The sequence below is a fragment of the Tupaia chinensis genome, unplaced genomic scaffold (assembly GCF_000334495.1).
Source record: "Tupaia chinensis unplaced genomic scaffold, TupChi_1.0 Scaffold144472_1, whole genome shotgun sequence".
Lineage (NCBI taxonomy): Eukaryota > Metazoa > Chordata > Mammalia > Scandentia > Tupaiidae > Tupaia > Tupaia belangeri.
In genome coordinates, this window is record NW_006204331.1 from 554,131 (window position 1) to 566,973 (window position 12,843).

The 12,843-nt window shown below is 66.7% G+C and overlaps 1 protein-coding gene across 1 annotated transcript in view; it reads right to left on the reverse strand.

Annotated features, from left to right (window-relative positions):
• Positions 1–7,046: 7,046 nt before the first annotated feature.
• Positions 7,047–12,843, reverse strand: part of KCNQ2 (potassium voltage-gated channel subfamily Q member 2) — a gene marked incomplete at its 5' end in the record, with an annotated part of 52,517 nt that continues 46,720 nt past the window's right edge. The window contains 5 exon segments of the mRNA XM_027767722.1: positions 7,047–7,654; positions 7,656–7,765; positions 8,285–8,408; positions 10,594–10,701; positions 12,004–12,135. Coding sequence (XP_027623523.1) covers positions 7,057–7,654; positions 7,656–7,765; positions 8,285–8,408; positions 10,594–10,701; positions 12,004–12,135 — 1,072 coding nt within the window.

Below are 12,843 nucleotides of genomic sequence, written 5' to 3' on the forward strand. Positions count from 1 at the left end.
GAGAGCTTTCCCCCCCCCCCCACCCCCCCCCCCTGCCAGGACAGCTGTGCTCTAGGAGCCACTGGACCTGGGCCGGGACGCTGGGCATCCACTGCCCAGGCCTCGCCCTGCCGGCCTCGTTAGGGGTCTGGGGGGGCCGGGATGAGCCCCAGCAGACAGTGGCCGAGTGCTGCCTCCCTGGACTGTGTACAGCCCAGGCTGGGGGGAGGCCCAGGTACGTCCCTCTCACGTGCCCGGAAAGGCACCTCAGGTCTGCGGGTGCTCCTGCTTCCACTTCGGGGCGGAGCCGGATCTGACAGCGTCCCAGGCACAGCTCTGGCAGCAGGTGATAGCGTCGGGCCAGGATCCAGAAGGCAGCGCAGTGGCCCTGCGCTGGGGAGGCGGGACTGCTTTTGCTGGAGGGGGCTAGACCCTGGGAGGCGGGGTCAGTGGCCGTGCCCCTCGGATGCACCCAGCACCAGGCCTTCCTCTGGGGCAAGGCAGGGGCCTGGGCTTGGCCATGCAGGCCCGTGGGGTGCAGGGCTGGTGGGCGCTGAACTTTCTGTGCCCCCTCCCCCAGATGAGCACTGCCACCTGCTGGGCACTGTGGGCATGGCCGCTAGCTCTGGTGTTCTCCAGAGGGCCAGCAGGGGGGGCGGGGGCCTGGCAGGGCTCGTGTTGGCTCTCTGGCCACCTCTGGACGTGCTACCCCGAGCTCTCCTCCAGCCCCTGCTGCGTATCTGTCCTGCCACCGCACTGACCATCGCCCCTGGGCCCTGGAGGTGCTGGGGACCTGTGCCTCGCAGGTGAGTGCCCAGCAGTCTCCGGGCACAGGGTTGCGGCGAGCAGGGCAGCCTGCTGTGTGGACACGTGCTCAGGGCGGGACGTGGCGGACCCTGACAGAGGGCGCCCAGCGCCAGCACTGCAGCTGGTCAGTGGCTCTCATTCTCCAGGGGACCCTGGAGCGTGGCTGGGTAAGAGGCAGGAGACAGGTGGGCGCATGGCGGGCAGGCGCGTGGCGGGCAGGTAGGCCTGTGGGGAGCAGAGACTGTCGCAAGGCTGCAGGAACCTCCTCTGAAGCCAGAGCCCTAGTGTCCCAGCCTACAGACCTCCAGGCTCACGGCTGCCCAGAGGAGGGGTCTCCAGGGCCCCCCAGCTCAGCCTGCAGCAGCCCCACACCACCATCCCAGGGCCAGGGACCCAGCTGGTGGGGTTGGGGCAGCACACTGACAGCCCTGAGGCTGCCGACCCGGCCTGGCCTGGCCAGGCTCTGGGGTGGGCAGTCCAGGTGCACATACTCCACGGGCCCCAGTGTCCTGGGTGGGCTGGCCATGGTGGCTCTAGGACAGCACAGGAAGTAAGGGCTGGCTTATGCAGAGCTAGGGTGGGGGGTCCGGCATGCCGGGAGCCACAGAGCCTTTATCTGGGGGCAGGCCGTGCCCAGACCCCTCTGCTGTGGCTGTGGCTGGCTGGCAAGCCCCACAGTATGCAGGTCTGAGCGGGAGGCACCAGGGCTACCAGAGGCCCCAGCTGCTGTCCCTACTGTCCGAGTGACAGAACTCCTGGCTAGTTGGGGATGTGGTGCCCGTCCAAGGGCCCCACTTCCTAGTCTTCCTTGCAGATCCGTGGCTGCTGGCCACAGGGTAAGCGGAAGTGGCATGGGTCACTTCAGACTCGTGTCCTTCGAGGGAATGGACTCATCGCTCCACATCCCTCTCTGCTAGCTGGAACGCAGATGCAAAGGCCTGGCTCCAGCAGGCATCTCGGACCATGAGGTACCATACGGTACCCTGTGCACAGAAGAGCAGCAAGGAGATCCCGGGCCCTGCACCATGGGGCCACCAACCCAGGCAGCCTCCCTCTGGTCCCTCCTAATAGCCAGTGCCTGGCCCTGATGGTCCTAACGCTCCCCGAGGGACGGGAGGGAGTCTGGCCCAGCATGGTGGGCTCACGCATTTGCAGGAAGAAGTGGCCCATGGCCTCCTCCGTGACAGGTGGAAGGACAGAGAACAGGCTCCGAGTCCCGCTCCAGGCTCTGCAGAGCAGGGGGCAATGTGGGATGGAGGCAGGGCCAGACCCAAGGGGCCTCTGGGCTCCAGCTGCCCCTGGCCTCCCAGAAGCACAGCCAAGTAGCAACGGCCACACTAGTGCCCACTGCTGGCAGGGCCATGCCGCCCTGAGCCCAGAGGGCAGGGAATGTGCCAGAGCCTTTGCTGCAGATTAGCAGAGGTAAGCTCAGTACTGACTCCGGCCCGCAGGTCTGAGCCCAGCTGACCCAAGTGTGCCCAGAACTTTCTGGGAGTCTCAGGGGCAAAGACCAGGCCCTCCAGGAGCCTGTGCCACAGAGCCCAGATCCTGGGACGGAGCTGCAGCCCGGAGCCACCTGGGCTGCCCTTCCTGCTCAAAGGGTCCTAGAGGCCCAGGGGTCCTGAGAGTTGGGAGGTGTCCCCAACGGAAGTGTCCCCAGCTTGCAGCTTACGGCCACGCCTCAGGCCCGAGTGTGGCCAGGCTCGCCCAGGCTGCTCGAACACCCTGAGGCCCCAGGCGCCTGTACTGAGCAGCACTCTGGCCCACACGTGGGATGAGCCCAGGCCCTCCACCATGCCCCACACCCTGCAGGCCCAGCTGGTGAGGACGCATGGAGGGCAGAATGGCGTGTGGGCAGACCCAGGAGGGTGTCGAGCCCAGGTCAGAGGCTGTCTCCGGGCCCACCACTCCTGGAAGCTGAGGGGCACAGAAGTCACTACGGGTTGGCTCAGACTCCGGCCTCCAGGCCTAAGAGCGAATGAATCTCTGGGCTCCTAGGGCTCTAATCTGTGGCACCTGGGGCCTCGAGACTCCGTCGCCATACAGGGCCCAGTGCAAGCCGCAGTGTACGTGCAGTGAGGAAGCCACGCAGTCGAGTCATGTGTTTACTAAAGGTGCACAGGCCCCCGGGGGCCGGACTCAGCCCCGAGGCAGCAGAACCCTCCAGAACTCCCCGGCGTGCTCAAAGTCCCCACAGACCCGCACTGGCCCGCCCATGCCGACCAGTTCATGTCCTGCTAGTCCGTGAGAAAGCTGGAGTGCGTCCCCTGGCTTCTAGCCCTAGAAAACGGCCGTGTGCAAGTGGAGACTGATGGGTGTGGTGGCCACTCCGTCACCGGGAGGCCGGGCGTGGCGGCATGGGATCACGCAGAGCCGCGGCACGCCGGCGGCACGAAGGCATCATGAATACTCTTTGGAGCATGGACGAAAGTGCAAACAGCGGACAGCCGTGCGAGGGAGCGCAGCGCCACCACAGCCAAAGGCGCTGCATGGCGGGCGAGGGGCAGGCCGGCGGTGCGACCCGGGCGCTACGCCAACCCGACTTCGACTTCGGGAGGGATGCGCCCAGAGGCTCTGCTCCAGCAGTAAGGGCATCTGCCCCACCCTCCTCCTGCCACCACCTGGGGGCCGGCCCGGGCTCGGGCCCAAGGCTGGCAGAGGGAGACCGTTGAGGTGCATTAAGGCAATGACTGTGAACCGTGACTGCAGAGTGGGCGTGCGGGTTGGAGCCACCGCACTGCAGCCCCAGGCAAGCTCAGCTCCTCCCACCCGCTCCAAAGAGCACCCTCCCCTTCCCACTTCCTCACATTTCCCAAAGCCCCCACTCCACGCCACCTCCCTGGGGGCTGCTGCCAGCCCCCAGCCTCCCGAGGTGGCATTGCCCAGCACCACGGAGCACGTGCTTCCGGTCTGTCTGGGAGAGGGGAGAAGCCCAGATCATTCTCTTAAGCCCCAGTTCCTGTCTCCTTCAAGAAGCCTCAGTGCTCCCTGGAGTGGGGAGGGAGGCCAGCCACTTCAGACCCCAGGGTGCAGTTCTGGGCAACAGGCTTGTGGGTGCTTGCCAGCCTCTTCCTCCACAGCCATGCACTGGGCACACAAGCAGGTGGCCTGGGGTCTACATGCGGCACAGGGAGCTGGGCTTGGGGACAGGTCTGTCCTCTCCACACTGAAGGAGGCTGGTGGCCATGACAGGCATCTGACCTTGAGCCAGTGTGCACGGGGCTACCATGGGGGTGTGCCAGGGCGCTGCTGCTCAGAACTCGCCCCACCCTGCAAGGTGCTCACACCCCAGGCTTTCTCCCCCAGGAGGGTTCTGTTCACCCCAGGCCTGTTCCAAGGGTTGGTGACATTGAAAGCCACTCTGAGGGCTGCCCTTGGACCCTGGCCAGGTGCCAGTGGCCGGTGCTCCACACTGTGACAGCTGGGGGTGGGTGCAAAGCAGATGCACACGGCAATCCTTTCTGCAAAGGCTTCTCTCAGTCTCGGCTCCTTAGGCTCCAGGGAAATATTGGGGCCAAGTTCTTTCCAAGAGTGGGGGTAGAGTCCAGCTGGGGGCCACAGAGGATGCCTCCCCCTCTCCATTGACACCTCAAATCCATGACTACTAGGAGCCCCAGCTGAGCCCAGGGGAGGCGGGCCCAGAACAGCCCAGGCAGACTGCTCTGGCAGGGCCTTGGGGTGATCAGACCCACAGCTCAGGGGCCCTACGGAGATGCCCACAGGGCCTGGGCAACTCTCCAGCCTCAAGCGAGGGTCTGTGGAGAGGCACCCCAAGGGCAGGAATGTCGCCAAGGGCAGCCGGGGGTCCAGCTTGAGGGAGCCCTCCACTCTGCTCACTATGTCCCCTTCCAGGCACCTGGGCATAGCGGACGGCACCCTGTTGGAGCCACAACGCTGGCGATGGCAGAGGGAGAGGCTGGGCCAGGAAATGCAGGGGACAGGCGGCCCTGGGGAGAGGGGGTGCAGGCCCACCCAGGTCCTCAGCTGGGGCAGGACTGAGCCAGGGTGCACACGGCACCAGGACTTCTGATCCCAGCCACCCCGGGCACTTGGCTGACCGTGCCCTGCAAGGTGGCCTCTCTGGCTGCGTGGGGTCCTCCACAAAAACCTTCCAGAACATCCTCCATTCCTGAAGTCACTGGTCCTGGGGACTTTGCTCCACAGGCAGAGTCAGAGGGAGACCAGAGACAGAGGGCCACCAAAGCCAGCCACGTGGCGGTGTGCACGTGTGTGCATGTGGTCTGTGTGCATGCACACACATCTGTGCATGCATGTGTATGTGTGAGGACATGCCTAGGGTCATGGGTGGACACACGCTTCAACACACATGTGGTCCTGGGAAACCAGTGCCACATGGGCACACTGGTGGTACACGTGCACCCAGGACGTGCAGAGCTGCGGGAGCCTTGTCTGTCACGGTTTTCCAGAGGTCAAGGGGCAGAGAACCGCCCAGGCGTCTCTGGAAACTGGGCCCCTAGAGGGTCCACAGACACGGCCTTCCCTCCCCAGGCCCAGAGCTCCAGGGCAGGACGCCAGCCTGGCCTCGCCCTCCCACTGCCACCCAAGCAAGACCCTCCTGGCCCACCCTGCAGTGGGTGAGCCGACTCCTTCCTCACTCTGTAGACCCTGCTCTGGGCACTGGCTGCTTGAGGCCCCGGGCCCACTCAGCATGAGGAGGGGAGCCTGCAGTGTAGGACGCAAACTCTCAGACGGGAGCCTAAGGGGCCCGAGTCGGGCTGAGAGGTGGCCCCGATGCTCCTGTGGGCCGTGGGCTTGTCGGCTGTGGATGGGCTAGCCAGGTCAGCCTCCGGCCCCACGTGCGGCCCCGGCCAGGTGGGGCGGTCACTTGCAGCCCATCCAGAGGTGGTACTTCTCACAGCGCAGGGACCGGGCACACGATGGCCCTTGAGAACCAGAACATGCTGAGAAGACAGGCCGGTGAGCAGGTGGCAGCTTCCCACCTGTCCTGGAGCCTGGTCCCTGCCTCGGCACAGGGAGGGGAGGAGTGGCCCAGCGTGCTCTGGCCCTGCAGCTTGGCAGAGGTGCCCAGGGGCATCCTGGAGGGGCGGCCCAGCCTGCAGCAGCCTCCTCGGCCCCAAGTGCCAGGGCCCTGGCCAGGCACGCCGCCACCGCTGCTTCCCCGGCATGAGGCAGGCGCTGTCACTGCAGGCCCCTCTGGTCCCAGCAAAGTGGGTGCAAAGCAGCAGCTGAGGGCAGGGCCCAGCTCCCCCTGGACACCATGGGGACAGTGCTGGCCACACAGGGGGCCACTGCCCCACGAGGCTGCCACCCCAGGTGCCACAGTGATGACAGGGCACCCCTGACTCCCAGGATACAAAGTGAAAAACGGGGGAGGGTGGGACCCTGGCAGGACCTGGTGGAAGCTGCCTCCTGCGAGGCCAGAAAGCTGCTCCCCACTGCCCATGCTGCAGGACAGGCCACTGGGGAGCCGCCCTGCCCTGCCCTGCCCTGGGTCTGTGGGATATCACAGGCCAGGCAGAGCGGGCCCTGGCCCAGGGCAGTATGGGTCTGCTCTCCAGGGCACCCTCACAGCGCTGGCCACAGCTCAGAGACTGGCACCTGGCCAGGTGAGGCAGGGAAGAGAGGATGCAGTGACGGTGCTACAAGCCTCCCACGCTCCGGCGGGGATCAGGCCCCAAGGACCCCCGAACTATGGAGTCAGTGCCCCAGAGGCCGAAGCCAGGAGGGTCTGGGGACCCTGGTTTTGTCGCCAAGACACAGCCTTCCTCAGTTCCAAGTGAGAGTCCTCTTAGTGCCCAGAGGGACAGGATGCTGACAGGTAGCTCTCCAGTTGGTCCCACGAGGCAGCGGCGGCACACAGACACACGGAGGATGGGCAGCGGCTGAGCCAGGAACCAGGCAGGGCCTGCCCAGGGCCAGCCACACCCTCCGGCAGCCACCCCGCCAGGCCTGCCCTCACTGCCCACCCGCCTAGGCCTGCACCCTGCCAGCCCAGGCCTGTCCCTACCCCTGCACCTGCTGTCACTCCAGCCCTGCCAGGCCCTCAAGCCAGTGGCCCTCCCCACCCTGGTAGAATTAGGCTGGTCTTGTTGCCCCATGCTCCAGGGCCACTTGGGCCCTCACTGGCCCTCTGCCTGGTCATAAAGAACTTGTCCTTCACTCCTCCAGGGTAAGGAGCCCTGCCGCCCCCACCCCACAGGGGCCCTGCAGGCCTTCGTCCGTCTCCGGGCCTCACAATCCAGGAGGCAGGGGCAGGGTGAGGGCGGCAGTCCAGCGGCCAGTGCGGCATCACTTCCTGGGCCCAGCCCAGCCCACGTCACCAAAGGGGCCCTCTCCTGTGGCGGAGCGCGGCGGGGGCCCGCAGGGGGTGCAGAGGTCCGAGTCCGTGTCCGACTCGCCCTCAGCAATGTAGGGCCGGACTTTGGCACAGGGCGCTGCGGCCGCATAGCAGCTGTTGAGGGCGTCCAGGTTCTCCTTGGACTGGGAGATGCTGAAGCCACTGAAGGAACGCTCGAGCTCCTCATGGTCCACGGACGGGATGGAGATGGACGTGTCGCTGTCCCGCAGGGCGCCCTCATGGGGCCTGCCACCTGGGGCGTCCTCCAGCCGCAGGAACTCTGTGCTGGCCCGGTTGCCCCCACTGTAGGCAGACAGCGACCGCTCGTGGGTGGGGGGAGGTGGGATGCGCACCAGCGAGCTGTGGTCCCCTGCGGGCGAGACGCCATGGCCCTGGCGCTGCCATGAGGTGGAGGGCGGGCACTGGGAGGGCGGCATGGCCGGTGGCGCTGAGAAGTTCTTGTGGCCCGTGGAGCTGGCGGAGCGCACGACCTTGATGATGTGGCCGTTCCTGTCCGCCGGCTCCCGGCTGTCCTCAGGACTGTGGTACCGGCTCCGGCTCCTTGGCCCCAAAGTAGGCCTCGGCCTCCGCAGGGGGGATCCCCATGCGCTGCGTGTAAATGCTCACCAGGAAGTCCAGCTTCTTCTCCATGGACAGCACCTGGGGCGGGGCAGGGGGTCGGGATAGCCCAGGAGGCGGGGGTCCCAGGATGATCCCAGGTGAGGGACTGAGGATGGGCCCAGGAGGCGGGGGTCCGGGATGGTCCCTGGAGGCGGGGGGGCCTTTGAGCCTGCTACCGAACAGTTTGCCGGGCAGAGGGCTGCTGTCTCCCAGCAGAGGAGGAGTTGGGGATGGAGACCCTGATGATGCCATGAAGGTGGAGGACCCAGGTGACCCCAGGTATGGAGGGACATCCTGCAGTGGAGCCCAGACCTGCTGCTCCCCAGAGTCTAGGCTCAGAGCAAGCTTGACAAGACTCAGACCAGCCTCTGTGCTGGTTTCTGAAGACCCGCCCCCGGGAAGCGCAGTGGGGTTGGGTAAGGTACCCCGGCTGCCCGCGGAGCACCGGAGAAGCCGTGGACTCAGGCTCACACCTAGCAGAGTTCACGGAGGTGGGGGACAAGGGCAGGGGCAGCCCTCTGGCCCTGGGCGCTGCCACACACCCAGCCTCGTGCTCACCTGCTTCTCCACCTTCCCCAGGCGGCCCATCATGCTGGGGTCTTCGGGGAGCTCTGCATCCGTGGGGCCCTTGGTGCGGTCCTTGTCCGCTATCGCTGGTCCCCGCCCCACGATCTGGTCCACTCTACCGGGAAGAGACCCCGCCCCCAACCATGAGTTGGGGTCTGGGTGGGGCCCTTGGCCCTCTCCTCCTGGGCCAGGCCACAGTCCCTGCAGATCTGGGCTCCAGGCCCAGCCCAGACCCCACTGGGGGACAGCAAGGCCAGGGCAGTGGCCACAGCGAGCCCCAGCCTCACCCTGCGTCCTGACTCCCTCCATCCTGCTCCCAGCCGTGCCGCTGCTCCCTGGGGCTGGCACATTAGGGGAGTAAAGTCAGGTCCCCGCCCCTCCCCTGCAGGGCGGGGGCGCAGCCCAGCCCACACCCTGGCTCTCTTTAACCCAGTGGGCCCACAGCACGCCCAGCCCCGGTCGCTGGACAGCTGACAGTGCAGGCTGTGAGGCTGGGCTGGGGCCAGCCTGGGCTCCAGAGCACAGGGGCACTGCCCCCCAGGCCCCCCACGCTGTGCCCGCCCACCCCAGCTTTACTCCCATGTAATGTGCCACGGAGGCCACCGGCTGACTGGGGTCTCGTGGGGTGGAGCTAAACGTCTGCAGCGACAGAAGCGGGGGCCGTGGGGCTCCATGCCAGGACGAGGGGGCCATGGGGCTGCTGCCCCCAGGGCTGTGCACGGTGTGCTGATGTGATGCAAGTGTGGCTGCAGGGCCTGGGGTCTCTGGCACCGATAGTGGGGGCTCCTGTTCACCGCACACCAGCAGGCCGCGTGGCACAGGAAGGGCCCCGCAGGACTGGCACAACGGGCGAGGCACAGCAAAAGCCCCACTGGGCAGAGGGCAGCTGGAGGCAGGCATCAGCCCAGGGAGGCCACGCAGCTGGGTCAGGTCCTCTGGACAGGAGCTTCGTGACAAGCACCCCTGCAGGGGCCGCGAGCGTAGGGCCGTCTCCACTGCCTGCCAGCAGGGCTGCCCTGTCTACCTCTGGCAGGTGGGAGGGCAGGTGTCTGCCACACGGGGCGGGAGAGGCCATGCTGTGCCCATGCTGGGCTCATGCGCCGGGGCCGGAGGGAAGCAGTGGTGCGAGGGTGGGAGGGCGCCTGCCCTCAAAGCAGACACCGGGGAGGGGGCGGGCGTGTCCCAGGCCCACACAGTCCAGGCAGGTGCTCAGCACCTCCACCCCTGCCACATGACGGGCTGCCTGCTGGCTGGTCCCAGGGGCCTGGTTGAGGGCTGGCCTAGCACTGCTCGGGGCGCGAGAGTCCTGCAGGGGTCTGGCCAGTCCTTCTCTGCGTGAACCTGCCTGTCCCCAGCTGTGGCTATTGGGGGTCTGGGAGTGGGGTCAGCAGAAACGCTCCAGCACAACCCCCAGGACGGGGCACAGCACCCCAGACTCACATATAGCCGCAGCGTCGGGCTCCCAGGCCAGAGGTGGCAGCCCGGTGGCTCCCCGGCAACTCTTACCTCAGGAAGAGCCCGGCTCAGAGGTGCCTGGCACCGGACCATGCACAAAGACCCCAGCCCAGAGAGGCCAGCTGTGCAGCACAGCACCGCCTGGACAGCAGCATCTGCTGTGGCCCTGGGGCTGTGCTGAGTCAGAGTGCCCTGACCTGAGTTCGGAGCAGGCCTTGCCGGAGGAGGGCTGGCCACCTCGGCCAGTCCCAGGGAGGAGCAGGCTGTCCCAATCACGTGGTCTGAGCTGCCTCGAGCTCCCTGGCTCAGTTCACCGCCCACTGCAGCCATCAGCGGGGACCTGCTGTCCTGCCACCCATCATGCGAATGACGGCCACAGTGCCCGAGCGCACGGGGAGCCCAGGCCACTGCAGGTGCCAGGTCTGTTCTAGACAACGCTCCACGGCCGAAGGCGGGCGCTGCTGCCTGTGCCCCCGGGAGCAGAGGGCCCCAGAGGCGCCACCCGCTGGCCGACCAGGCTGCGGCGGGTGTGTTGGGTGGGGCCCACAAAGGGCACACCTGGGGCCGGAGGCTGCCCTCAGCCACGTCCTCCCACAGGCCGGGTCCAGGAGGCCCTGCTCTCCTCTGCCCAGGAGTGGCCGCCCCAGGGACACTCACAGGACAGGCCGGGAGGAGTAGCCCCATGGGCACCCTGACCAGCCTGTTGGAGCCCTGGCAAGGGGACAGAGAAAGCCTGGGTGTGCCCGTGCCCAGGGCACAGGCCAGCAGGAGGCGCTCCGTCATGTGGCCTGGAGGGAAGGGGCTGGCCATTCCACAGACACGTCAGGAAGGGGTGGCTTCCTAACCTAGGAGAGTACTGGGGCGACTCTCTCGCGGGGGCCGTGGGTCCTTTGGTGGGGTACTTCTTGTGCCGGGGAGTTGAAGGGGGTGGGGGGCCCACAATCATATCTATCCTGGCAGAGTGAAGAAGAGAAGCGCAGATGGCGTCACCAGCAGCGTGGGGACTGCAGACGCGGGCAGAGCAACCCGCTCGACCACAGCACGTCCGCGGGCACGCCGGCAGGAGTGCCCGTGCCACGCGTGACCTCGGCCTGCCCCGTGTCTCCTGTTCCAAGCAAAGCATTCAGCTCGGAGCGGGGCCAGTGGGCAGTGGACACCCGGGGCCGCCGAGGCGCCGGCATGCGGGGCACAGGGTGCGGCTGCGCTGGGAGCGGAGTACCAGAGAGCACATGGGCTACACGCAACACGTAACCATCGGCAGAGGGCGCCCGGGCTCCTCGGGCAGGTGGGTCTATTTCCAGACAGAGAGGGAAGGAAGAGGGGACACTTGGGACAGAAGAGCCTGGTGAACAAAAACAGCCGTGGTGAGAGACGGGGACACGCGGGGCAGCCACACCAGGACCTCTTACACGCACACGCACACACACATGCACACGTGCTCTGGTCCGGTCCATTTCCAGGAGGTTGCCGTGTAAGACCCCGGCCGGGCCCCACCTGCAGGAGCCACACGAGGTCGAGAGACCCCGGGCCTCCTGGGAAGGGACCACAGCCGGAGCGGGCAGGGAGGGGCCCCCGGGGCTCCGAGGACCCAGCCCTCTCCCGTCACCTCCCAGGGCGGGAAGACTGCTGCTGTGCCAGAACCACACACGGGGGCTGGTCTGCACGTGGCTGTGTGTGCACACGCACACGTGGGGGTAGGCGTAGGCCTGTGTGCACGCACATGTGCACGTGCCTGTACACGGGAATGCGTGTGTGTGCTCAGGCCCCCATGCGCACACGTGTGCGACCCCGGGAAGAACAAGGCAGCGCTCACACACACATGGCCGGGCGAGGCGTCTGCCCCAGCCCAGCCTCCTGCTTAGGCTGCGGAACGCCCCTTCCATGTGGGGAGGGTGGCGAGCCATGTTCTCTGAGGAGGGGCACATGTACTGTCACCTGGGGGCTCTGAAACCCTGCAGCCCCACCCCCACAGACAACTCCACTCGCCACGCACGCACATGCGTGAACACCTGGCACAGAACTCACCCATGTGTGCACATACCAGTGCGTATGTGTGCATCTACACACACATGCGTGCACACAGACACCACACACGTGCATGTGAGTGTGCACATGCGTGCTCACCACAGTGCATGTGGGGGACAGGGAGCGACAACACACACAAGACAGACTGCGGGGGACGGCAGACGCTGACTGCCCGGCTGCCTCACGCCGGCCCGCGGCGCCACCTGGTCCACCGGGCGGGCGGCCCTTGCCTGGCCTGCAGGCTCTTGATGCGGGACAGCATGTCCAGGTGACCGGCCGAGTACTGCTCGATGACATCCATCACATCGTACGGCCGCAGGCTCTCCTTGAACTTCCGCTTGGACACCAGGAACCGCATGACGCTGGGGACGGGAGGCACCCTGAGCCCCTGGCTCGAGACGGCCCAGTGTCTCTGAGACCGTGGTCCCCGGGCGCTGCTAGGACTCGCCCCCTCCCCTGGGTCGCCCGTCTGCCCCGCACACAGGCCACCACGTGCCTGGCACCAGACAGGCTCGCTCTACTCAGCGCGCCCTAGGAGGGGGCAGCTCCTGGCCGTCTCAACAGCCTCCTCCCCAGGCCCCATCACAGACAGCCCTGCTCAGGCCCCAGCCACACCAGGTGCAAGAGGTCCTGACCTACGGGCGCGGGACTATAGGCCTCGTTACTGCGGGACCGCAGCCTCGTTACTGGGCCCGCCCACGTCCCAGGAAGAGTCCTCACCACACGGCCCGGATGCTGACTTTAAGGCCGGGGGTCAGGTCCTCAGTGACGAACTCGCAGTTACAACTCTTGTCGTCCACGGCGTCCTCCCCGGGGAGGCTTGCTTCTGGGTGTAAGGAGACAGAGACTGTGGGGGGTCCCCTGGCCCCACAGTGGCTCTGTTGGGCACCCTGAGGCTTCTCCAGACACCCCTGCCCTGATACGCGAGGCCTTCTCTCTGGCTGCTGGCGCCACTGTGAAGACTTAAAAAGACATTGCTGGGGCCGGCTGGTGGCACGGAGTGCGGGCGCTGGGCCCTATAGGGCAGGCTGCACGCTGCATCCCGGGCCCACCAACTTAAAAAGAATGCC